This window comes from Mercurialis annua, linkage group LG4 (assembly GCF_937616625.2).
Source record: "Mercurialis annua linkage group LG4, ddMerAnnu1.2, whole genome shotgun sequence".
Lineage (NCBI taxonomy): Eukaryota > Viridiplantae > Streptophyta > Magnoliopsida > Malpighiales > Euphorbiaceae > Mercurialis > Mercurialis annua.
Window position 1 is genome coordinate 34,062,008 of NC_065573.1, and position 27,120 is coordinate 34,089,127.

At 29.9% G+C, this 27,120-nt stretch overlaps 4 protein-coding genes across 7 annotated transcripts; 1 reads left to right on the top strand and 3 right to left on the bottom strand.

The window, feature by feature from the left end:
• Positions 1 to 4,904: 4,904 nt before the first annotated feature.
• Positions 4,905 to 6,553, bottom strand: LOC126676166 (malonyl-CoA:anthocyanidin 5-O-glucoside-6''-O-malonyltransferase-like). Its single transcript, XM_050370318.2, has one exon. It carries the CDS (start codon positions 6,417 to 6,419, stop codon positions 4,953 to 4,955), a length of 1,467 nt encoding a protein of 488 aa, XP_050226275.1. The 5' UTR covers positions 6,420 to 6,553; the 3' UTR covers positions 4,905 to 4,952.
• Positions 6,554 to 8,390: 1,837 nt separating this feature from the next.
• LOC126676168 (phenolic glucoside malonyltransferase 1-like) lies at positions 8,391 to 18,053 on the top strand. 3 transcript variants are annotated; one of them, XM_056105573.1, is made up of 3 exons: positions 8,391 to 8,689; positions 8,790 to 8,853; positions 16,564 to 18,053. In XM_056105573.1, exons 2-3 carry the CDS (start codon positions 8,832 to 8,834, stop codon positions 17,817 to 17,819), a joined length of 1,278 nt encoding a protein of 425 aa, XP_055961548.1. In that variant the 5' UTR covers positions 8,391 to 8,689; positions 8,790 to 8,831; the 3' UTR covers positions 17,820 to 18,053. The 3 variants fall into 3 exon arrangements, with proteins under 3 accessions (XP_055961548.1, XP_055961547.1, XP_050226277.1); XM_056105572.1 differs by having other exon boundaries at positions 8,392 to 8,694; XM_050370320.2 differs by lacking the exons at positions 8,391 to 8,689; positions 8,790 to 8,853 and having other exon boundaries at positions 15,138 to 18,053.
• LOC126676167 (putative FBD-associated F-box protein At1g61330) lies at positions 9,177 to 11,356 on the bottom strand. 2 transcript variants are annotated; one of them, XM_050370319.2, is made up of 4 exons: positions 11,140 to 11,356; positions 10,041 to 11,039; positions 9,792 to 9,932; positions 9,177 to 9,649 (listed from the first exon to the last, which is right to left on the bottom strand). In XM_050370319.2, exons 2-4 carry the CDS (start codon positions 11,025 to 11,027, stop codon positions 9,344 to 9,346), a joined length of 1,434 nt encoding a protein of 477 aa, XP_050226276.1. In that variant the 5' UTR covers positions 11,028 to 11,039; positions 11,140 to 11,356; the 3' UTR covers positions 9,177 to 9,343. The 2 variants fall into 2 exon arrangements, with proteins under 2 accessions (XP_050226276.1, XP_055961546.1); XM_056105571.1 differs by having other exon boundaries at positions 10,041 to 11,143.
• Positions 18,054 to 18,586: 533 nt separating the features above from the next.
• On the bottom strand, positions 18,587 to 20,248 carry LOC126676169 (phenolic glucoside malonyltransferase 1-like). Its single transcript, XM_050370321.2, has one exon. It carries the CDS (start codon positions 20,115 to 20,117, stop codon positions 18,699 to 18,701), a length of 1,419 nt encoding a protein of 472 aa, XP_050226278.1. The 5' UTR covers positions 20,118 to 20,248; the 3' UTR covers positions 18,587 to 18,698.
• Between the last annotated feature and the right edge of the window lie 6,872 nt (positions 20,249 to 27,120).

Sequence of the window (27,120 nt, forward strand, 5' to 3'; positions counted from 1 at the left end):
TTATGTTAAATATCAAAAACACACAAAAGTTGATGATTTTTTGTGCAATTAAATTTATAATATATGAATTAAATAATTAACTTTTTTTAAAAGTATATGAATTTAATATAATAGTACAAAGTATTGTTCATAAATTTTAAGTATGTCAATTAGAAAAGAATTTTAATTATGTGTCATTTTATAACCACGATGATCTGAGCTGAGCATATGGACAATCTTGAAACTTGAAAGTTCATAGTTTTTAGTTTGTCGTCTATAGTCTAAAAAGTAAGTCAGTTTCAACACCTTCACAAGTTGCACTACATTTATCTTTGCCTTCACCAAATTCCAGACTTTTTGTGAACATTATACGCAACATCTGGATAAAACCTGCTTGCCTGCCAGTCTCCATACGTCTCTCAACTTTTTTTCATAAACAGCAAAGAAAAGAATACATGCATGTGAGTTGTCACCCTCATTATTTTTTTTTTCAAAAGGCAAAACTCTAACAGGGTCCGCTCTATTTTATCAGTTTTGTTCGAGAAACCCCTATTTTAAAATTATTTACGTTTAGATTCCTGTATTTGGCAAAGTTTCAATTTTTAAATTCTTTTAAGGGACTGGAGGAACACAAAAATTATAAATAGAGAAACTGAAAAAAATTTAAAAATTACTTAAAAATTAAAAATTATATAAGTAGAAAAACTGGAAGAATAAAAAAAATACAAGGACTTTTTAAATAAAAATAATTTAGTACAAAAGCCTATAAATAAATTTAGCCTTTTCAAAATAATATTAACTCAAATTATTATAAATTATCATTTAGCATTTTACGTCTAGACAAATATCAGCAAATCCTCTTTTACCAACTATATTTAATGTGAAGTTCTTATATGATTTTGTAAAAAATCATAAATCAAAACTGCTACCAAAATATAAAACGAGAGAAAAACGTATTAGATTTTTGAATAAATTACTCAAGACCCCTCACATTTATCATAATTCACAATTTGATATCTCTTGTTTGAAAATCAAGGTACTTCAATTTTAATTTTGTAAACTATAAAACCCTTCTGTTAGTTCCGTTAATAATTTAAAATTCACTTTCAAACGAGTTTATATAAACAATTTGGTACATCAGTTTCAATTATGTAAACGATTTGATACCTCAATTTTAAACGACTTGTTACCTCACATTTCATTCCATTAACGATTTATATATTTAATAGAAGGGTCTTATAGTTTACAAAATCAAAAGTGAAATACCAAATTGTTTGATTTTCAAATAAGGGGTATCAAACTGTGAATTATGACAAATGTGAGTGGTTTTAGAGTAATTTGCTCTAGATTTTTAACATTTGATTGATTTGGTCTGTAAACGTTTTATGACTCGTGTCTATGCAAGTGATAACGTACTTGATAACATAATTTAGTGGCGAAGCAACCTCAACGACATGTATTGTCACTCAGTCTAACAAACAACAACCAAAACTGGTTAGATCGGATAATCGAGCTGTAGCTCGTCTCAGAATCGAGATATAACAATAGCTTGTTTAGAGAACCAAGATACCCAAACACTGGAGGACGTTTTGGGTAAGTCACATTCTTCTCCAAGAAAGGTCGGAGTTATCACATTCCGGCATGACATGTTCATAGCCATAAAGGGGACCGCAGAAGACTCTTTGACACTCGAGAACGTTTCCAGCGGATCACACACATGACACGCAAACCGTAGCATAATCGAATCCGCCGGTTCAACAAATCAAATGGGAACTAAAGAAAGAGCATCTAATGGTTTGACTAGTAGATCTATATATAAACCACCCTAAGTATACATTTAAAGATACCGTTCCTTTAAACCTTATTTTTTTTCTCTTCTTTTTTTCTTTGAAAGTGTTGATCTGAGTGTTAAAGCGAACGACTGGAGAGCTCCTCTGGCATTCCATCTAATCTTTGTTTTCATTGTTTTAAGGTGACTAATGTAGCTCAAATATACCTATAGGCTCCTCAGTAATTTAGCAGTATTAATCTTCCATTAATTTAATATCGATTTTCCATGTTTATTTTTTCTGAAAACAATGTGTTTATGAAGCTTTTTTAAAAAAAGTTATTTGTATATAAGATACTAAATATTAGTACTTTTTTACGATTTAAATATATAAATTAAAATTTTGCAAAATAATTTTTGTTTGCTATTTTTTTTCATAAAAAATTCAACTTTATATTTTAGTTTAGACATTCAATCAATTTGTTTATTCAAGAAAACACCTAATTAAGAGGCACTAAATTATCTATATCTATCTATACTATATATAAAAGCACAGATGAGGGGGGGCATACAAATTTACTGAATAATCCTTTTCAGTTTACTACTAAATAAAGGTTTTATAGTCATTACCTAATTAGTTATTTAATTAATCACTATTGTAATTAAAGTGCTAATTAGAATAGGTAGCTAAATTATCTCCAATTTAATTTTTATTTTTAATATGTAAAAAACAACTAAATTGTTTCCAAATTAGTAGGAATACTTATCTTTTATTTTGATTGAACTACAAAATTAAAATACTATATTTGATCAATATATTATTATTTAAATTTATATCTTATTATTTTAAAGATATTATTAATAAAGTTAAGTTAATTATCTAATATGTTCATTGACGAGTTACGTTACGAGCCACGTGCATAGCACGTAAGCACGGATGGGGGTAGGCATATTTATATTAATGTCCTTTTTATTTTATAAAATATAATTAAAACTATTGAGATAATTATTAGAGTCAATTAGAGTTAGAGTTAGAATAAAATACTTATAATTTATGTCAAAATAATCTCTGGAGTAATAGGATTTTTATCCACCGCAAACTACAAGATTTTAACAACGAATTCCAATTTGATTTGAATAAGAACATTCAAAACTCTAACAAAATTGCTTTTTTTTTTGAGGGAAAAAGGAAATTCATTAAAGAAGAGCTGATGAATCAGCCAAATCATAACAAGAAATTTCTGGAGGGACAGCACCCCTCCAGATATGGTTACAACTAGTCTCACAAAAGGCTTTCCTAGCCATACAATGTGCTGCCATATTTAGTTTCCTACCAATGTGAAAGAAACCTAAACACAAATTATCAGCAATCAGATTTAGGCAATCATTAACAATAAGACTAATCTCATTACAAGGCATAGTAGGGTTATTGAAAGTGTCCACTACCACCTTAGAGTCGGAGTAGATTCTGAAGGGAGTTAGACCATCTTTCTTCGCCATTGTAATACCGTCACGAATCGCCAAAGCTTCTCCGATGTCCACTCTTGTAACCCAGCTGTATCTGTTGTAGCCTGCTTCTAGAATTTGGCCTGAGCCTGATCTAATAACCAGCCCTGTACTGAAAGAGTTAGAGTTCCTATCAAAGCCAGCATCCACTTGAATTTGGTAGCAATCTGTTCTTGGAGGGATTCCTCTAGCGTCTTCTGCAGTTGGAACTGTACCTCTGCTCTGAGTTCTTGAGCTGGAAAGTCTATAGGCTGTTTGTTGAAAATCTTCTGCATACGTCTTTGCCCAGTCCAGAATTTGATTCGCAGGTTTTGAAGATTCCTGGAAAAGAAGTTGATTTCTGTGATTCCAAACCATCCAAAGCAGAATACAAAACATCACCAAATCATCTTTACTAAAAATGTTAGAGGCATTAACAAGAAGATCTTTAATGTTCCAATTCCTGGCAGGATTAAGGCTATCAGTTTTGTCCCAAGTATTCCATATCTCTTTAGCTTTTCCGCAAAACCAAAGAGAATGCATCACTGTTTCAGGTTCTTTGTTGCAAGTGACACATAAATGATCAATGTTCATTCCCCTTTTAATCAAACAAGTTTTCACAGGAAGCCAATCATGAAAAGCTTTCCAAATGAAAATTTTGATTTTTGAGGGCAGAGCTAGTTTCCAAAGCAAATTCCACCATCTATGATTAACGATGTTGTCAGAAGAGGAGGAAGCGTTCTTTAAAGCTGTTGCCACCCGATAAGCACTTCTCACACTGAAAGTGCCCTTTGCATCATAATGCCACAAAATTGCTTTTTAATCTCCTATAAACACACTTCATATTCGTATATGACATTGACAGTACCAACTTTTCTTTTTATAATGATACTGTTAATGTTAGATTATATGAAATGATAGCAAATGTGGTTTTTATGTATGAATCATGAATGTATGGCTAACTTCCATATATATTCAATTAGTTCAGTATGCTAATAGTTTTTTAATGAAAAATAAACTACACACAGAATATAAATATAAGAAAAAAATAATATATACAATTGAGTAAAATGGAATAATAATTTTAATAAATATAAAAACATGATTATGCCATAAATATTTAAATCAACAGAATATACATTTATTATTATTTTATTTATTAGTAATGGTTACTCAATATAATTAATAGTCTTAATCTAATTTATAAAAATATATTCTAATGCAATTTCCAACTAATTTAATATTGATTATAAATAAAAAGATATTAATATAATTATAATAAAATTAATTAATATATAAATTAACGAGTCACATTACGCGCCACGTGCGTAGCACGTAATGTAAAACTAGTACAATAAACAATTGAGATGAAGTGCACCTCGTATTAAATAATATGCTCAAATCGCAAGTATTTGTTTCCAATTGATATATTAGAAAGGAACACATAGTTTTCTTTTTTGGGTTAAGATATATGAAATGTCTTGAACGAGTTTCAACTATAAGACAACACATTCATGTTCGGACTAATTATCCTCATTCGAGTAGAATAGATCGTTTGCGGGAAGCTGATTTTGACCTCAAATTTTAAACGGCTGCATATATAAGTACGGTTTTACTAACTCATCCGCGTTTTGAGGTTAGGATCATAGAGTTATTGAATGCAAACAGAGAATAAAACTTCAATCCTTATGAGATAGCCATGAAAATTCAATTCTTTCCCTTACAGATTTTTAAGTCCATTAACAAACAGAAAATCAAACTTCTCTAATTCATCCTTATTTTCCAAAACCAAACCAATCTCAACTCCACCATTTCCATCACCGCTCTCCGCCATAGAAATACTTCCGTTCTCTAAAGAACTAACCTCCACCTTCTTCGGCTTTCCCTGCCCAAATTCTGCCCCATAAACCTGAAAATTAGTCGACCCAGCAGTCCCAATCGCTATCACTTTCGGTTCACCGGTTACATCTTGTTTTTCATCTCCACTTGCCATTTGCTCCATCACCTTAATGTATCTTCCAAGCTGATCTTTTGCCTCCTCATATATAACCGGCGGTTCTGTCTCTAACCTTTTAATCCTTTCACTTAGCTTCTCTGCAACAAATGAAACCCCGTTCTGCGCGAGAATTGGTTCTGCTTCTGTATACATGGGATAGCTTCTAACACAGTTACCAAAATAATTTGCAGGTATCGGAGGGCTTAAACGAGCTCTAATATCTGCCGTGAAAACAAGAATTACCCTCGTTTTCTTTTCTGGTTTTATTGCTTTAATTAGACAAACTGAAGCATAAGAATATGAGATTACAAATCGTGAGAAATAATTGTCAGGATTATCTAACTCAGAAACTATTTTTCTTCTGAGTTTCTTTATATCTTCAAGATTTAACACGAATGTTGCTCGGAATGAATTTTCTATCGAATCTTTAAGTTGAAATAGCTTCAAGCTTCGAGGGTTGTTGAGGTTTAAACCTGGCAACTTAGCTTCTGACCAGTTTTTCAAGTAAATCATGTCGAGTCCGTATGGATCCTGAAAAACTGTCCGATCAAGAAACGGTGTTAGTTCTTCCGGTAGCGAATATGAATCAGTATTCTGATGATGCTGATGATCCTGGATCTGCTTGCATATACTAGCCCAAGCTCTGATGAACACGGTGACACTTTTTCCGTCAAAAACAGCATGATGAGAAGACACACCAATGGAAAAACCTTGATTTGGAAACAATGTGATTTGAAATGCAATAGTTGCAGCTTTTGAGTCTGATACAGGCAATTCAGGAACGTAAAGACTGGACTTAACAACTTCACGAATTTGGTTACCGGAAATATCAGTAAAGTCAGCATTAGACTCTGCAACAGTGACTGAAACGCCGTCGTTTGGAGTATAGAGAATGAAAGGTTTGATAATACGCTGATCATCCGGCCAAGTTATGTTCCCGGCGAAAGGAAGAAAGTGAAGGAGAGTGAGGGAGAGAGAGCGTTTCAGTTTAGGGACGAGTGTGGAGTTAAAGAACGTTGGGGTTAAATCAGTGAGTTCGTAGAAGAAAACACGATCGACGGGATGAAATTTGAGCCAGTGGAAATCGGAAAATGTGAGAGGAAGAGAACATTCAGTGGAAGATTTAGGTGAGTGTAGAGATGGAGTGACTCGGGTAACCTCAAGTATGTTGACGGAGGTTTCCGAAGCCATGCGAGGTTCAATACGGTAGTTCTGATGATTAGGGCAAATGAGAATGTGAGTAGTTATAGTTAGCGATCGAGAAATTAAAGAATGGTGGAGAAAGTTACGGGAGGGCGTGGAATACGTCCGTGTGCGAATAATGCTTAAAGTTAAAATTTTAATTATTTTAAAGTAATCTGATAATCCAAAATGCACCCATCTCCAAATATTTAATTAGATTAAAAATGATCTCATAACAGAAAGATTTTGCCTTTTGGACTCAAATATAAGAGCCGTCTACCTCCAAGCTATCTCAATGCTACCGTCATTTCCTTTTACGAGAACAATTTCAATTTTGCTGTCTCTGTTTCTTGTATTTTTTGACACATGACCATGGTTATGAGTCACTTTGATGTATCTTTTCAAGATTTGTACAATAACTGTTATTAATAGAAATATCAATCTCATCTTTCGCAACTCAAAACCTAGAAGCTCTCTCTTTTTTGTCTCTATTTTATTTCTTCAACAGAATTTTAGTTTGGTAAAATTTATTTTATGGGCGATGTTTTTTTATTTGTTTAATACTAAATTTATTTTAATTCAATACATACAGATTTCTACATTTATTTTAATGTCAAATTTCCATTTGTGAAAAGTTTACTTTTATATATTGATGGGCTAGATATCTAAATTATTAATAATAAAAAATTTATTTTGGATATTCTTTTACTCGAACTCTTTTAAATACTGAAAGTATACCATGATTAACATAAATATTGAGTGTAGACAACATATCACTATATTGTACATTTTTCAATTTTGTATCGACGATTTTGAAAAATATAGATATAATTTTTCATTATTTTAATTAGTTGGAATTCTTCTTGTGTGCTTAATGTATCTTAATTTTATACAATTTTTGATCAAGTTGTATTTTTACACATAAACTACATATGCATCACCCGAGTATATAAAAGTTTTAGCTTGAAGAATTTCTCTAAGATCTTTAAATAAACAACTTAATCCAATGATATTCTTTATTTTAAAGAGTATTTTTAAATAAATAAAGAGCATTTTTACTAATAAAAAATAAAAAATTAGATATACAATAAACTCTCTAAAATTATTTATTATAATTATTAATTTTTTGTCTATTTTTTATTTTCGATTTTCCTCCCTTATTTTTATCAAATATCAACAAAGAAATAAGAGTTTTTGAATAATAATAACCAGAACATGAAGTATAAACCGAGTTTCAGATGCAAAATCCCTTTTTAGCAAAAAAAAAAAAACTATCTTCTAAAGTTCCACCAATTACCTCTGTTTTTTTTGTCTTCTCTATAGCTATTTGTTTATCGGATTTTTTTTCTTCTAGAAATCATGGAACTTGGAGTTAGAGACAGAGTTTTATCTCAGGTAAGGGATCTATCCGATTTGAGTGAGAATTAGTCTGAACGTGGAAAGTTTAAAGGTGCCGTTTTATAGTTGGAATCCGTTCAGAACATCTTATGATCATATTAAAAAAAAATTAAAATCGTTAAATTTAGTTTTACAATCTAAAAAATTGCAAAACCAACCAAAATAGGTAGAATTTATAAATGAATTTTATAAATTTGAAATAACAATTTTTTTAACCCAATCGTTACTTTACAAAGCTATTCATTTTTCTTTCTCTTTGATCTTTTTTATTTTTCTTACTAATATTCTTTTTATTTTTCATCTCTCCCTATTTATTTTTATTTTCAACTTGCAAAAATTATTGTAAATTATTTTATATATCTTAATTATAATACTACTGACTCTAATTTATTTAATTTCAAATATTTGTGTATCATATGTTATTTAATAAATTTATATTTTAAAAAGAACATAAATAGTTATTTTTATCTTTGAGGCAACTAAAATGCTCATAATTATAAAAAAAAAAAGAACTCATAAGGTCAATTTGAAAATAAAACTATAAAGATTTGAATTTTAAACTTTATTCTAAATATTTATATTTAAAATTCATTTTATTTCTGCAATTTGTACTTTTTATTCTGGTGGAGGTATGAATTCCATACAAATTAACTCCATTTGACATTGAAATTTTTTCAAGGGGGTCTAATATTATGATGAGGATTTTGGATAAGTAACCTGAGAAGGATTAGATTGTATCCTAAAGAACTCTGATTGGATCCCAAACTCTGATTTCAAAAACCTGAGAAGCAAAATAAAAAATGATTAAATTCAAAACCTAGCGCCAATTTTATATTACTTTCATAGTGACGGAGCTATTTGTTTTCTCAATTTGTTTCGACGTAAGGTACCATTTCCATTTTGTTTGAATTTCATCAAATTTTCTTTTGATTTTGATTTGCTGTCTCGCATAATAATCCTATGGTAATTTCAATTTTACAGCTTCAATGTGATAGGCCGGAGCTGCCACCTCCAAACGACGGCATGAATTTCATTACTACTTCCGGTGAGTTCATTATCATGCGCCATTCTCTTTAATTTTTTGGGTGCTTTTGATCTGTTCGTAAGTGCTTACAGAGATAGTAATGGCTAATAGTTGTAATTTAGGTCTATTAAGTACCTGCAGTTTTGAAATTTTAATTTTGAGAATTAGTCTGTAAAAAATTAATTCACGTTACAAATCACACAAGAAGAAAATTTAAATCATTAACATAGGTAAAATTTAACCAAAATTAACAAAAAGAAATTATAACCATTTGTTTTGAGTTTGAAACTGATATTCATTTTTAACATATGGTTGAAAGAATAGGAAAGAACATAAGAGAGTCATCTCATAATATACTTGTCAAAGTCTTGAGAATTGATCCAGAATTCTACAGAAGAAAAGGCTCAAAATAGCTAACAAAATATGCAGAATATGTGATTGTCTAGCTAATAAAATATGCAGAATACTTGTACAAATCCTAAAATGAAAATAACGAACTAAACTATTAATATCATCGAATTACAAGTTCAACACCATGAGGTATTTTATTTTGAAGCGATCTTCGAAAAGTTTCGTGAACTGATTCAGAAGATTTTCCTTCTCTGGGAACCAAATCTTTTCCATTATAAAGATCTAATGAGGGTTCAATAATTACTCGTTCAAGTGCAATTGCATTCTTCAATATAAATAATATCAGCTCAATTTCGTTCCAATTCCCGGTACTTCCTGTCATCTTCATTTCTTTTAGAGTTTTATACGTGTATCCACAAAGGTTTCCGATCTCTTCCTTGTTGTTAGGAGATGATCGATCCAAAAACTATATGCAGCAAAAGGAATGTTATTGGATAAACCATTTGATCAGTAAAAATTATGAAATTAACATATAGAAAATCTGATATTAATGTCTAGAGCTAGAACCATATATAATAGGAGATTAGAAGTATAGCCAATTAACTTACTGAGATTTGAAATTTCTTTAGAACAGGGCAAGCCTGAAGAATATCAAACAGCCATGTAAAATATTCCAACACAGTTCTTCCATATTCATCGTAGACTAACTTCAATTGCTTGAGATTTCCAAACTGGAATGAGAGCTTATCCTAAACAAAAATAATATGAAAAGGGTTCATACTCCTGAAACCTTTGGCATGAACCTTATTCATAATCCTATATTATTCATAAGAATATATGCAATAGTAATCACTTACCAGATAAGGCGGCTGACATGGATAATGGAAAAAACTTAGGATCTCTAAACTTGGCAGTGTTGCTACTTGAGATAATAAACAAGTTGTATCTCGATCCAAAACATCGAAACAGAAGTTTGCAAGACTAGGAGTATGAAATAAAACAGTTGTTGCCTCAATAAAACTTGTGTACGTAAAAGAGAAGAGATTTACAGCATATATCTCAACATTCATCGATAAGTTAGTAGTATAATTATTGAGCAATGACAATTGTTGAAGCGATGCACTAACAATTCTTAGAACCGAAGACACGGGGATGTCACAAAAGTCGAGGGTTAGTTCTTGAAGAAGGGAACAATTAGTGAAAAGAGAATCACAGAAATCCTTGCAAAGTCTCACTTGTCTCAAACTCAAAGTTAATAGTTTGCTGAATCCAGTAAAATCAGAAGTTGGTGTTAGAATGCACCGTTCCAACTTTAAATGCCTTAAAAACGATTGTTTGAAAAACCAATAAGGGAATTTATAAAATCCGGCCGTAGTTATTATCGAGGCAACATCATTTGAACAAAGAAGTTGAAGTTCTTCAACTCCAAAAGCTATTGCTGAATTAATCCAGCAATCAATATCTGAAGAATTTCCAGAATCCAGGAAACAAGTCACTTTCAAAGATGTTATTTTTGAGCTTTTGAAGTGATGCAATACTTTATCAACTCGATTCATAAATTCTCTCCTGACCTCTAGAAAATGTTTATAATTATAAACTTTTGAACCATGATCATATAAATGATAATGGCGTCTCAAACCATTGGTATATTTGCTTTCCAACAAGTTTAGAAGATGAAGATCCAATTTGTACTCTATTAGTTCTCGATGTTGCTTCCATGCCTTGGATAATACACCTGTTCTGATGATGTCTTTAGGAGGTAATTTTGATAGAATAGAAGACAGAACCAGTTCAGGAAGCTCGCTAATCCGGTCTTCCATGTCTGTTCGTTTTGTCTTCCCCATCAGCTACTTAATCTGTGTATATTAATGAACAAATGGTGAATAGAATTAGAATGTGATTGAATAAATTTAGACCGCAGGCAAGCATTGCAATATAGAGAAAAAGAGAACAAACCTGAATCGCTTGCTTCAAGGATTACTATCAGAAAGTATGGAATACCTAGTATGCTAATAGGGTTCTTTGTATTAGTATTTGTATTTGTATTAGATCAGGTTTCATTCTTCTTATTCCTCAAATATTTTTGCCTATATCTAAGCATTTTATTTGTTAAAAATTCTTTACCAGAATAATCTCCTTTTGAAAAATAAAACAAAATAAAATCTGTTGCCAAATTTGAAAATCAGGACAGTTGCATTTGAAATTTTTGGCACTTGGTAGATTTTCATTGATTTAATTACACTTGATTGTCTTTTTTAATTTTTGATTGATTTAATTAGGTTTAGTTAATTGGATTTTGATTGGTTTAATTAATCGGATTTTGACTTGTTTAATTGAGTTCTAATTGATTTAATTAGATTTAATTACATTTTGTTAGATTTAATTGGGTTTATATTGGTTTAATAAGATTTTTTTGATTTTAATGAGAATTTAATTAATTGGAGCTAATTTGAAAGAAAGAGGTGACAAAAATTCATAAATTTAAGATTGGTAAATATTTTAAACGTTAAAAATATTTTTGAACCTTTTTTCTAAAGTTATGTCATAAATTAATAGCAGTTTATAACGTTGTTGGACGAAAGAGTATTTTTTATGATTAAAATTTTATAAAAAAGCCACAAGGAGTGGCCAAAAAAACCACTGTTTCTAAATTTTCGCACAAGAAGTGACACACTCAAAGTGTTATACTAAAAGTTAAAAAAAAAGGAGATGGATCGGATTTAATTGTTCAGTTTTAAAAGAAAATTTTATATTCTAAAACATAAGAAGAAGCTTAGTAAATCAGGCTTTAATTCATATATTTTTTTAATAATTATTTATATATTTATATGTCATAGCAATCTCGAGTAAATACTATTTAAGGCCAAATTCATATTTGATCTTGTACTTTCAGAATTATGTCTATTTGATTTTTTTCAGAAAAACTTCTATCTTTATTATTTTATGTACTTAATTTGTTTTCAATTTATAGGTTTGTTTTGGATGGAAAAATAGTGCATTACACACGCTGCGAATGCGCATGGGGTCAAATTTAAATGTTCGTCTAACTCGATATATTAATAAAAGGATGAATTTTAACGAATGACAATTTTTTCAATTTTTCCGCGAATGGCTAGAAAAGGTTCCAAATATTCCAAAATGAAATAAACTATTTTGAAAGATTTGGTTATGACTGACTAAACCCGCAAACCCGCAAATGTTTGGTATTTTATTAGGAATAATTCTTAGGGGCCGTTTGGTTCAATGTTGGGAATGGGAATCGGAATGGGAATGAGAATGATTGTTTTTATTTTTTGTTTGGTTCAAAATTAGTGTAGGAATGGGAATGGATAAAGTTTAATAAAAATATTATTTATTATTTATTAAAAATATTTTTTTAAAATATTTTTTTATATAAAAAAATAGAGTTATTTTAAAAAAAATAAAAAAAAATAAAAAAATTATTATTAAAAAAAGTAAAAAATTATTTTTTAAAAAAAGTAAAAAATTATTTTTGAAAAAATTAAAAAAATTATTTTCGGAAAAATTAAAAAAATTATTTTCGAAAAAATTATAAAAAATTATTTCAAAAAAATTAAAAAAATATTTTTTAAAAAAATATATGAAAAAGTATTTTTATTATTTTTTTTAAAATAAATAATTAAAAATTATTTTTTAAATAATTATATATTATTATTTATTATTATAATATTTTGTAAAATTTTGATTCCCATTTCCAAAACTCAACTCCCATAGGATAAGGGGGAATGAGTGATTCCCATTGAGTGGATAATCACATTCCAATTCCCTAGTACAATTTGACAAAACAAACACAAATAATAGGAATCATTCTCGTACCCATTCCCATATCCATTCCCATTCCCCTCTTTTTGTGGCGAATCAAACGGCCCCTTAGTAAAATGACCATATCATCAAACTTGAAGAGAAATCATATAAACAAAAATTTATATAAATATAAAGGCATTTTGATTAAATAAAAAATAAATTTTAACTTAGAAATTATTAAAAATTTAACGCTGACTTCTTTACACTCTCACAATTTTTGTCCATAAACGACCCATTAATAGAAAAGAAATATAAGAACTTGATGAATGATGAATTTTAAAGAGGAATTAGATAAATAATAAATTAATATTACTTGCTTTCGGCAGGCTAAGCTTATTTTTAGAAACAAAAAAACCTACGATCTTTTTCTCATGTCATCTCCGGCCAACGACTAAACGAGTCAGTCTTCTCATGCCTCCTAACATTTTTTGATATAAATCAATTTCCCTCTGGTTCTGTCGAGATTAATGGGTTGTCGAAATGTCACCTTAAGCTTCGTTGAACTGTTAATATTTTTTTGATGAATGAAATAAAAAATAAAAAATCTAAGAGTTAAGTTTATGTCAGAATTGAGTTTCTCAATTAATCCTCTATTTTGTATAATAAGCAACATTTCTTGAATTGCAAGAAATTATACTAAAACAGGAAAACTGAAGAAGACATAAAAATCTAAACTCATTTCACCATCCCATTGTTTATTGTTTCTTTTTAAGTTTAATGTTATACAGAAACCAAAAGTTTTCAGGTGCGGTTCATTCTAGCCATATGTTTTAAAATATATCAATTTTAGTCTAGTTTGCATTTTGAATTTTTAATTATAACTATTTACCTAATTTGATGGTCTATTCATCTAAAAATAAAATGAACTTATTAACAATATAGTAAAATTAATAATTTTAAAAGCTTTTATTAGAGTTTACTAATTAAACATGTAGCGGTTTAAACATTGTTTATATTCTATAGCTTACACTACAATTAATCACCATTACTCTCTCTTTTTTTAAAATTGATCCGTATGCTAAAAGTAAACTATTCATATATGCAGCCGTTTAAAATTTGGGGCAGAGTTTGCCTCCCGCAAGGGACCTATAAGAATCAAATGAGGATTAGTCCGAATATAAAAAACTTAAAAGTGTAGTTTTATAGTTGAAATCCGTTCAGAAAACTTCATGTATCTTGTACCCAATGTTTTGAAAACCGGACCGGACCGGCCGGTCGGACCGGATTAACCGGAAACCGGCTGGATGTCCGGTTCAGTTTTCTGTTAAAATCGGAATATTAAAAAACCGGTCAAAACCGGTCAAAAACCGGATTTGACCGGAAAAACCGGATTTTGCCCAAAAATCGGACAAATCCGGTTTTTAATAAAATAGGCAAAAAAACACTTTTTTTGGCTAGAAAGTACATTTGTGGCCCCTACCATGTGTGTCTTTTCTTTCTCTCACCCATGTGCATTGATTTTTCTCTCTCATATTAATTACTCTTACTATTTTCTCTCTCACATGTCATTTTAACTTTTATGAAATAAAATTTTCACTAAAAAAAACACCAACTCTCTCTAATATTATTATATACTCTTAAATATAAATCAAGAAAATATATTTTTAAATATTAATTATTTATAATTATATTACATGAAAAAAATTATAATTGTTTTTTTTTACATATTATCATATTTTTATTTATAACATACTATATTATATTTTTTATTTAAATATTATTAATTATTAAAATTTAAAAATTATATATTTATCTCTTGAATATTATTATATAATTATATTCATAATAAATTATTTTAAAATTAAAATATAATGACAAGTTAAATTAAAAGTTATGTTTTTTAAAAATTATAGTTTTTCTCATACATATAATTATTCTATACACAGATAAATATTGATCAATTATTATTATATTTCACACATTTGATAATAAATTCTATTTAAAGATAATTTTATTTAAATATTTTATCATATTTTATAGTTATGATACATATTTTTAATTTAAATAATTTATATTTATTATAATTAAAAAATCCGGTTGAACCCGGTTGAACCGGTCGAACCGTGAACCCCCGACGAAGCCGGTTCGATCTCCGGTCCGGTTTTAAAAACATTGCTTGTACCAAAAAAAAGAAGCAAACTACTCAGTAGTCATTGTAGTCCACCAAACAGATTGACTTACTACAACTGTACCTTCAAATTTCTTCATCATTGAATAATTATCTTGCAATGACTTCGGTTTCTTAATCCACAAACAATATCAATGCTTAACCGTCATTTTATTGTTGATGAAGAAGTTGTAACCTCTTCAATTAATGGACTTGAGTGATTGATGATGTGAAGAGTTAAACAAAAAAATAGGTAAAATTTATAGTGGCAGATTACTAATGAGCAAAGTATTAGTGCGGTCTATAAATTTATGAATCTGAGTCAATTAATTTAAACTTAATTATATATTTTAATCAATTAAAACAATATTCTATATCTTTAGGCCCACTTTTTTAGGCCAAGTGGGGATAATATTCTTCATTTCTACATCTACTAACTCCCAAATTGGTTCATTGAGGTCCATACTTTTTTTTTACAATTTATCAAGGGTAAATAAATTTCAAAATATAAAATATTTTTTTAATTGATTAGAAGAATTAAATGTGAACTAACTGATTCTGACGTACAAGTTCAGAAACTACAATAACTCTTTACTCGATTAATAATTGTGACGATTCTGGAGTTGAGAGATTTTTGGGTCTTCTAAGAGCCCAATTCAATAAAAACAGATCAAATAAAGAAATTCATCATCTTTACTTGTATTGTTCCTTGGTAATTTTCAAAAAACTTTTTGTGTTTAATAATATTTTATTATGGAAATCAAATTAGAATTTTAGCAAATTTGAAATTTTCGTATAAATTGTTACTATTTTATCTAGTTGACACAGCCTTTGATAAATGACAATCTGATAGTTTTGAATCTCTTAGACTCCTTTTTTTTCAAACTTTAGTATTCATTTGAATCAATGAAATTTTGATGATCTCTAATCTATTGATAAAGTAAGTTAATAAAAAGTTATAGCTAGTAATCATGTGTGATTATTCCGACATATTGACAATTTTTTTTTATATGACCATAAGATGTCCTGAACGAATTCCAACTACGAAACGGCATCTTTAAACTTTATACATTTAAACTAATATCTACTGGAGTCAATTCCCTGCGAAGCAAAATAGGTGCATTCATGAGTCATATGGTGAACAAATAAATGAAAAACTTACTGCAACTACCGGCTACTTGTACAATTTTACTGAAAGTCAGTAGCTATATAAATAGAAAGCTTCAATTAGTTCTCCAAGTACCAAAGTTTTCATACAACAAATTAATTGAAACAAAAAAATATGCCATCACCAAACTCAGTAAAAATACTGGATGTCTGCAAGGTTGCCCCGGCAACCTACTCACAGGATCAATCAGCCACCGAGTTATCTCTCCCGCTAACCTTTTACGACTCAACATGGCTCAAATTCCCTCCAACTCAAAACCTCTTCTTCTACAAATTTACAGAACATTCAACAAAATCTGCTGTCTTCCATTCATCAATCTTCCCTACACTCAAACAATCACTCGCGGAGACACTCGTCCACTTTCGCCCTCTTGCTGGTCACCTTACTTGGCCTCCAAGTAACCCGAGTCGTCCCGTCATAATTTACAACTTTCCAAATCATGGCGTTCCACTCGCACTTGCAGAATCGGACACCGATTTTGATCAGTATGTCACCACGGAGATCCAAGATGCTGCGGCTGCGCGTCCTTACGTACCTGAATTGCATATATCGGAGACAATGGCATGGACTATGGCTCTGCAAGTAACATTATTTCCTGGAAAAGGTTTTTGCATTGGCATCACTACTCACCATGCAATTTTTGATGGAAAAAGCGCTTTTATGTTCCTCAAAGCTTGGGCTGATATGAGTAAAAAAATGCAGAATGAAAAATTGCTACCTGTCACTCTGTCTCAAGAACTAATTCCGTCATTCGACAGGACAGTGATCAAAGACCCTGCTGAGTTTGAATCTATGTATCTGAACCATTGGTTAGCTGTGAATGGATTAGAATCACAGCATTCCAACGCAAGAAGCTTGAAGGTATCAAATTTCTTCGGAAATATTCCGAATGATTTTGTTCGATCCTCGTTCTATCTGAGTCCTGAAAACATCAAGAAAATCAAAGACAGAGTGATTCTTTATTACCAAAAACAGAAGAATTCAGCAAAACGTCTACATCTGTCTACATTTGTGCTTACATGCGCTTATGCATTAGTATGCATGGTGAAATCGAAAGGCGTAAGTAATAAAAAGGTGGCGTTTGTGTTCGGAGTGGACTGCAGAAATCGCTCGATCACAAACCCTCCGATTCCATTAAATTATTTTGGTAATGCTATTGTTCTTCATGACCTGGTTGTAGAAGCAGAAGATTTCGTTGATGAAAATGGAGTCGCAACCGTAGCAGAAAAGCTGAGTGACTATATAAATGGACTGGAGAAGGGACTGTTGGAAGGAGCAAAAGAGAGGCTGGAGAGGTTAAGTCATATTGGAGATGATTTGTTGAAATTTGGGGTGGCTGGAGCAACTAGGCTGGCTTTTTATAATATGGATTTTGGATGGGGAAAACCTGTGAAAGTTGAGATTCCTTCTATTAATGTGAATGCTCTTTCTGTAATGGAAGGTAGAGAAGGAAATGGAGTTGAGATTGGCTTGGGTTTGATGAAGAATGAAATGGAGGCTTTTGCTTCATTCTTTGCTCAAGGTCTAGCTAATTAGTCTTGTTCTTGGTTTGTTTTTGTTTAGTTTTCATTCTTAATCCTAATGGGTTTTTGAATGGAGAAGGCAGAAGGTTCTGTTCAATAAGTTCTTGAGTGTGCTTGGTTTCTATGTTGATTTGTTTTTTTTTTCTTTCTGACTTTTCTTTTCTATGTGTTTTATATGCATCTTTTTGCTAATTGATTTGGAATAAACTTATTATCAAGCTTTAATGGAACCTTAAGAATTAGTCTATTTTAGTTTTTTTTTTCTTTTAATTCAAGTTATATATTATGAAAGGAAATGAGAAATTCAAGTGGAAATAACTTGATAGATCAATGTATTATGTGTTGATTAATAAAATAATATCAAATTATAACTTTTAAAAATCTATCAATTTAAAATATTAGGTAATTAAGCATTCAATCCAATGATTTTTTATTCAAAAAATTCTAAATTTAGAAGAAAAACAACATAACCTAATATGTTTATAAAATAAAAAGTATCTCCTTGAAGTTTTTTTAATTTTTTTTGGATAAATGCTTGATAATTTTAGTTCTACATTGAAAAAAGAACTTTTATGCAAAACTTAAAAAAATTTGAAATACATTTGAAAGCCTAAATAAATGAATTTGCCCAAATAATGACGGACATTATAAGCAAAGCTAATGTATACTATTGTCGATATGTTTATCGTCAATTTATGCTAAAAAATTGACCTAATTACGCTCGCTTCACATTTGGATAAAATTATAATAATATCATTATTCAGTTTCGATTTAATTTTATTTTAAATTCTAAATTCACTTCCACAAACGGATCAAAATTTATTTCTCGAAGAAACAAAATGCAAGGTTTTGAAGAAAATAAAAACACACAGCATTGAAATTCTAAGAATTCCTAATAGAGATCCTTAATACCGTTTGCAAACAGAGAAGCAAAAACCTCCATTTCAGGTTTGATAAAAGCAATACCAATTTCAACACCTCCATTTCCATCCCTGCTCTCCGCCAAAGCAATTGATCCAGTTCTATCCACCGATGTTGTCTCAACTTTTTTCGGTCTTCCCCACCCGAAATCCGACTCATATACACCAAACCGGGTCGAACCAGCTACTCCGACAACTTGTGTTCCCGGTTCCACATCAATCATCCTCGGTATGAAATCCCTTGCACCTTCAAAAACTCCCTTATCAGCCAGTCCTTTGATCCTGCTATTGATCTTCTCCGCCATGACTGCCACTCCATTTTCCTCCATCAAAGACCTTGCTTCTATAGCTATATCATATGAACTAACACAGTTTCCCACGTAATTTTCCGGCACCGGAGGATCTAAACGGGTTCTTAGATCAACTGAGAAAACGAAGTATATCTTTCTGTTCGGATCCGCTTTTTTTGCCTTCACCATGCAAACAAATGTGTAAGCACACGTTAGAACAAAACTTGAAACATACGTACTTTTAATCCTCTCTGAATAAAACGAAGCCGTTTCTCTTAATCTTTTTATATCTTCACGTGTCAACTCAAATATGGCGTAAACTAAGTCTGTTTCCGCTCCAGGCTTGTTCCATACCTTCAAGCTACGTGGGTTAGACTCCGGTTCTGAATCTTTATTGGAAATCGCTAGCCACTGGTTCAAGTACACCATTTCTAGCTCAGCTACGTCTTTGATCACTTCTCTGTTAAAAAAAGGTTTTAGGTTATCCGGCAAGGGATATGGTGATGATCTTGGCTCTAATTTGCTGTTTTTAGAGATGAAAGCCCAAGCTTTCATGAACATGGTGGTGGATTTTCCGTCGAGAATTGCGTGATGGTTGATGATTCCAATGGAAAATCCTTTCTTAGGAAATAGGGTTATCTGCAAAGCTATTATTGAAGCTTTTGTATCAGATACTGGTAACTCGGGTATACAAAGATGTGACTCAGTACACTTGTGAAAATCATTTCCGGAGAGGTTATCAAAGTCTATGTTTACCGCCTCGGCGACCGTGACTGAAACTGAGTCATTTTGAGTGTAAGAAATTATGGGTTTGGGAGAACTTAGTGACCAAGTGAGGTGGCCAGTGAGAGGGAGGAAGTGAATAAGAGTTTGAGAGAGAGATTGTTTGAGGTGGGGAAGGATTACCGAGTTAAAGAAAATAGGAGCTGACTCGGACTCGGAGAGTTGATAAAAGAAGATACGTTCGACGGGAGGGAACTTGAACCAGAGGGTGTCCAGAAATGTAACAGGGAGAGTGAACTCGGTGGTGGATGACTCGGCTGGATTGGTGGCTGGCGAAATTTGACAAACTTCCAATATTTTCAAAGATGATGATGCCATATGAAGAAAAGAGAGTGAAAGTGTTTGAGGTTTGTTGGAAAATTTGGAATTAACCTGAATTTGGTATTGATGTTAAATATAGACTATTTGTAAAGGTGGCAAACCTTGTGTGCATCATAATATTGCCATAATATGAACGTGTCCACATATAAGATATTTGGAGATCACGCATGCACTTTATTTTGAACAAGGATTCCCTAATATTAACTTGAAATGGTCATGTTTACGATATACACCGTTCATTGTAAAATGAACGATGTCATAATCCTCCCAAATTCAAAATAAATTTGAGGGAATTACAATCCCTTTACTTTTTATCAAATATATCACAAAATACAGTATGTGATATATTTGATAAAAAATGTAGTATGTCCACATAATTTTAAAAATGTGATATATTTGACAAAAGGACTATAATTATGAATATGTACGAGCATTTTATCTCTACAAAATTTTATATGATTTATTTCACCGTATATAATTATAAAATATCTATCAGTAACTCCCTTCAATTCATACTATTTTTGGCATTTTTTTAATATTAGGCTCTTTATAATATTAATAGATTATTTATTTCTACAAATGAAACAAAAGTTAAATTTCAATTTTTGCAAAAGTTGAAAGAATAATTATACAATGCACGATCAAACCATGTTATTTGTGCAACAAGCCAATAAAATATTTGCAATATTCAAATATTTAATAATTTAAAGTAAATAATTATTAAATATTTTAATATCACAAATATATACTTATTGACGTATTGTGAAAATAGTGTGGCGCAACTATTCAGTGAAATAATCACTCATATTGAAAATAGTAGAAAAGTTTATATATTATGTTGTGCATTTTTCCATTTAGATATCTTGTCATAAAAAATATTCCGCTTTTGCCATTTCAAAAGCAAGTGTGAAGTGGCAGTTGAAGGTTTGGCCTAAATATGGCCAAGTCTTTCGGTTTGCATGAGTGGGAATTCGACCATCTGATTCTTTTCAGACCGTGATTTGTCTAGTTTAACTTTAAAAAATACATTCTAACTCTCGCTAACTCTATTAACAACTAACTTAAAATAGTCTATCTCGGAGGAAAAAAAAGCGAAGTGCTACATCTAGAATCCGATCGCTTAGCCTCCGCAGGGAAAAGATCATACCAAACTGAAAATTCCAATTTCATTTCATTGTATAGTCTTGATACTACAAATTCGTTATTATCCAATTCTGGTCGATAATAAGCACCGGATTTTGCAATATTTGTTTATCACAATTCAATATATACCATTTAATACTCGGATCATTCTTGGTAGTCCTAAGTGGGCTGACGGCTTATTGCAATTTACTCATGAGAAAAAATCACTTTTACCTATACGGTGGGTAAATATTCTCAGAATTACTGGTTGACCATTCCGTGTTGATACATCACCGTGCTGACCAACCTTTCTTTTAAAATTAAACTTCTTAAATTGATAAATACTGTCTGAAGAAAAACTAACATATCATCTTATTTTCATGGCACCCATCTGACATGTCTTCCCATCACAAAAGCCAATAAAATGGGTCTAAAGAAATTATCTCTGTGGCTTAATTCCTTAAAAAAAATTCCACCTTACATTTTTTCTTCGTTTATACTCTGATCTTGTAAAAACACTATTTGTACCCAATTTTGGGTTTTTATGTTTCATCCCTATCTAAAAGGATTAAATTGTACTTTTTTCATTTGGAAAAGAGTTTAAAACATACTTTTTTCTATTTTAAAAAATACAAATAAATCCTTAAACTTAAAAAATAATCAAATACATCCAAATAATTAATTAATTTTTTTAATTTTATAAAAAAATTAAAAAATTAAAAAAAATTATTATTATTTTTAATTTTATTTGTCGGAGATATTTTTTAGAAAAATGAAGAAAAATGAAAAAAAATTCGGATATATTTTCTAAAATTATTATTATTTTTAATTTTTTGAAAAAGATGGTATTTTTGTACTATTAATAACATTAATATTTAATTAGTATATAAGTTAAAAATGAAGGATTGTTTTAAACTCTTTTTCAAATGAAAAGAGTACAATTTAATTCTTTTGGGTAGAGATGAAACATAAAAACTCAAAATTGGGTACAAATGGTGTTTTTACAAGGTCAGGGTATAAACGAAAAAAAATACAAGGTGGGATTTTTTTTTAAGAAATTAAGCCTATCTCTATTAAGTGTCAGCTTATGTAACTGCCACCATCATTTTCTTTTCTTCTTCTTATTTTATAACTTTAAGCAAACCACGTTACAAGCTAAATAACAATAAACCCAATTTATCCCCACATAATCAAAATTATTTAACCCACAATTATTCATTTTACAAATCGTTAAGACTTATGGAATGGGTTTCATCTTTTTCTTATCGGTGAATTAGTATTCTGGTGGGACATCTTGGTTCCGGAGTCAAAATGGAAGCTCTAATGGAGAAAATAATGGTGAAGAGGAAGAATAAGGCAAAGTTTAAGATTAAGAAGAAGAATAATTGATTTACTAATTTTAACTGAGTAAAATCAAATGCACGTTCAGATAAAAAAAAGTCAAATACACATTAAATACTCAAGTTAATAGTTATATGGGTATGACATGCAATGGTTTTATAATATAGATTTTTTAATTATCTAATCTATTTGAAAATTAATTATAAATTCTAAGTACATATATTGGTTTATTATTAGTTTAAGGTCGATATATCTATATTTTAATTATTTAGCAATTTATTTATTTTTATTATCTATTTTTAAAAAAACTTTTACACCTCTGTGATGTTTCTTGATTTCATGGCGGAGATAGTATAGTTGGTGCATTTGAAGTTTTTAAAAATAGTGTTATTGAATTATAGATATAAGGTTTACTATCAATTTAACATCGGTTTATTAAAACAAATTTACTTTGAGTTTACTAAAAACAAATTTACTATTAGTTTACTAAAAATAAATTTACTATTTGTTTACTACCAGTTTACTAAAGGATAAATTTACTATCAGTTTACCATAGGTTTACTATCGGTTCACTTTTAGTTTAGTTTACTGTCGGTCTATTAACAATATTATAAACATGAGCGAAAAAAGTCTCAATTAATTTACTTTTAGCTTATTTAAATTTTTTTATTATTAGTTTAACATCGATTTACTTAAAAAATAAGTTTATTATCGCTTACTATCAATTTACATTCGTTTATTATTAGTTCAATTTCAGTTTACAAAAAAAATAAATTTTCTATTAATTATTATTAGTTTACTATTGGTTCACTTTCAATTAACTCAAAAATTAGTTTTCTATTAGTTTACTATCGGTTCACTTTTAGTTTACTAACATATGTTTACCATTAATTTACCATATGTATTATAAATATGTATGAAAATAGTTTCAATTTATTTACTTAATTTACTAAAAAGAAAGTCAACAATTATTAATTAATTAATAAAACTCCTTAAAACCAAGAGCAACTTCAATTACAATCAAACTAAAATAAATTCAATTGCCGTTATGGAAAAAATAATTTCAACAATATCGGTTTACTAAAAATAAATTTGCTAACAAATTACTTAAAAAGCCAATTAATAACATATTAAGGTAAATTATTTCTTGGTATGCTATTGGTTTATTATAGGTTTACTATCGGTTCACTAAAAGATATGTTTATTATTAGCTTACTATCAACAGTATAAACATGACGGAATTTATTTCCTTGTTTACTTTTAATTTACTAAAAACAAGTTTATTATTAGTTTATTATCGGTTTACTTAAACTACAAATTTACTAACGGTTTACTAAAAAATAAGCCAGCTTACTAACAATTTACAACATGAGACTTTATTTATTTATTTAAGTTGTCTCCATCTTAGATTACTTTCAAAATTCTAAAATTATAGTAATATTTTACTTAATTTACTATTAGTATTATTAACATATACAAAATTAATTTTAATTTTTTTACTTTTAATTTAGGCCTAATTATTTAAAAAACCCCCACCTTGTAACATTTTTTCGTTTATACCCCGACCTAGGAAAAAATTCATTTGTACCCTTTTTTTGATTTTTCGTTTTCAACTCTACCCTAAAGCACTAAATTGAACTTTTTTTCTTTAAAAAAAGTTTAAAATAGTCCTTCGTTTTTTAACCTATATTCTATTAGACTTTAATGTTATTATTAATACAAAAATACCTTCTTCTTTATAAAATTAAAATTATAATAATTATTAAATTTGTATTATCTATAAATAATTTTTTAACACAAAACCGTAAAATTATATAATTTTTTTTTAAAAAAAAAACAATCGAAATCTCCATTCGGAGGAGGAGGAGCTGCTCCTCCTTGACAGCAAGGAGGAGCAGATCGCTCCTCCTTGCTGTCAAGGAGGAGCGATCTGCTCCTCCTTGCTGTCAAGGAGGAGCAGATTGCTCCTCCTTACCTGCCAAGGAGGAGCGATCTGCTCCTCCCTGACATGGAAGGAGGAGCGATCTGCTCCTCCCTGACATGGAAGGAGGAGCGATCTGCTCTTCCTTCCATGAAGGAGGAGCAGATCTGTGCTCCTCCTCCATGGAGGAAGAGCGGGTCGCTCCTCCTTTCGAGCGACCCGGAAAAAAATAAAAAAATAATTTTTTTTGTAAAAATATCCGTAGCGATGTATAAATTGAAAGAGTACGGTGGTTTGTCGGAAATGTTTTTTTAATTTATTTAGTTTTTTTAATAAAAATTTAAATATAATTGATTTGTTGGATTTATTTAAACATTTTTAAAGTTGAAGGACTTATTTGTATTTTTTCAAACAGAAAAAAGATGATATAATCCTTCTATTTAATTATTTTTAATGTTTTCATCCTTAAATTAAATAAATTGTCAAAAAATAAAATTTTGGGGTACAGTTGAAAACGAAAAATCAAAAAAAGGGTACAAATGAATTTTTTCCTAGGTCGGGGTATAAACGAAAAAATATTACAAGGTGGGGGTTTTTTAAGTAATTAGGCCTTTAATTTATCACCAATTTGCTTTTAATTTACTATTAGTTTACTTTCTGAACTTCAAAGCCAGTGTTACAAAAATATGTACAAAATTTTAAAACTATCTGATTTATAAATCAAAAACTCATAATTATACTTCTAATTTCATCGTTGGAAAATTCAAAAACAATAAAAACCACAACTAAAAAATTGATACACTGTAAGTATTAGTTTTATTACATGAGAGGAGATAACAAATAAACAATGTTAAATTGTAAGCTTGTCATTGACTTTTAGTGCATATGAGGATGTGTTTAGATGCTTCTCTAATACTTGCAACTTCTGCAATTAAAACTCATCTTCATAATGCCCTGCAATTAAAACTCAAAATTCTTGGTCCCTTTATCCTGTATAAAAAAGACATGAAAAAAGGGTTAATTATCAAAATTGATCATCTGAGGTAATATTATGGCCAATTTTAGAAGTAGAAGGTTACCAAATTTCTTTTCCATTCCATGATAGAATCAAGTCTTGGTTTACTACTTTCCATAAAAATTACAATTCTTAAAAGCTCTTTCTCTGCATCAGGCATAATATCTCCTTATCTTTTGTTAATTTCTTTAATATACTCCTCCAATATATATAAATTCAGCTCAACTGACCTATCAAACAATAAATTAAGCTCAAATTAAACAAACAAAAGATAAATTCAAGAAACCACATCTCTTTCGAACATTTCATCAAACAGCTCTGCCATAGTATCAATTAAACCAAACTGTCCATACATATTTATAACTCGACATAAGTAAGACACAACACAGTCCCAATATAACCCATTAAAGATAAATATAATTGAGCTGATGATTGAAAGATTGGGGAAATCACATGAACTGAGGAGATCAAATCCAAAAGACGGTATCGTAAAACACATAAACTGAAAATCGGCTTTCAGTGATCATGAAACGGGCTTCTTTTTTGGGCAACCACCGGCGAGCCGAGCCGGAAAAGTGAAGGAACGGGTCAGAGAAAGAAATTTTAGGAAAGAACAGATGATTTGAAGAAATTTGTATTAATGAAGTTAATTAAAGGCAATAATAAGAGAAAAAAATTTAATTATCAAACACTCTTAACTTGTATAGTATTAATGAGAGAGGAATGGCCGGGCCGTATTGTTCAAATTAAAATGGGTTTTGTTGAAAATTACCAAATTCTCTAAAAGTATTACCAAAACTACGGATTGCCATTTTTTATTAGGGTCAGCACTTATTGACCAATAATAATTGCATTAACACTTGAATTGGGAAAGTAATTGCAACAAACACGTGACTATCATACATTCTTTTCTTTTTAAACGGAAAAGTTGCTTTGCTTAGTTGAACGTTGGCTGCCACCACCTCACGTCACCTGATACCACTCCGGCCACCCTTGTTGTTCTTTCTTTCGACGATCATGAATTATGTATATCGTTTTTCTCATTCTTTTTTATTTTTAGATTTTAATTTAATTTTTTTTATCAGTTTAATTTTTTTATATTTATAACAGCCCTTAATTATTCTATGTGTATATTTTTGGTATATCTTTTTATACTACGCGTGTTGTAGTTATAAATTATTTTTAATACATTTTTTATTCACTTAGTATACAAAGATGTATATATTCAAAGTGAAAATCAAAACTTCGAATATGAGCGAACTCGAGTCTCATTTTATAATCTCATTTTATATTCAAATGGCATTGGGTTTTTTTGTTTTGATTTTTATTGTGTTGTTGTTGTTGTTATCTTTTCTGCTGATGCTGCTATTATTTTTTGCTTTTATTGATTTGCTTCTACTGCTGTTTCTTACTGCTTGTTGTTTTCTGCCGTTGATTAATTTGTATACTTTATGTATATTATCACTATACTTACTGTGTTCTATTTTTTTAATGCTTCATGAATGACAATTCATCGTTTGGTATAATCATTACTACTCATATTATTCAATATAATTTGTATATACTTTATGTATATTCTGCACAAGTCTTTTACTTTTAAA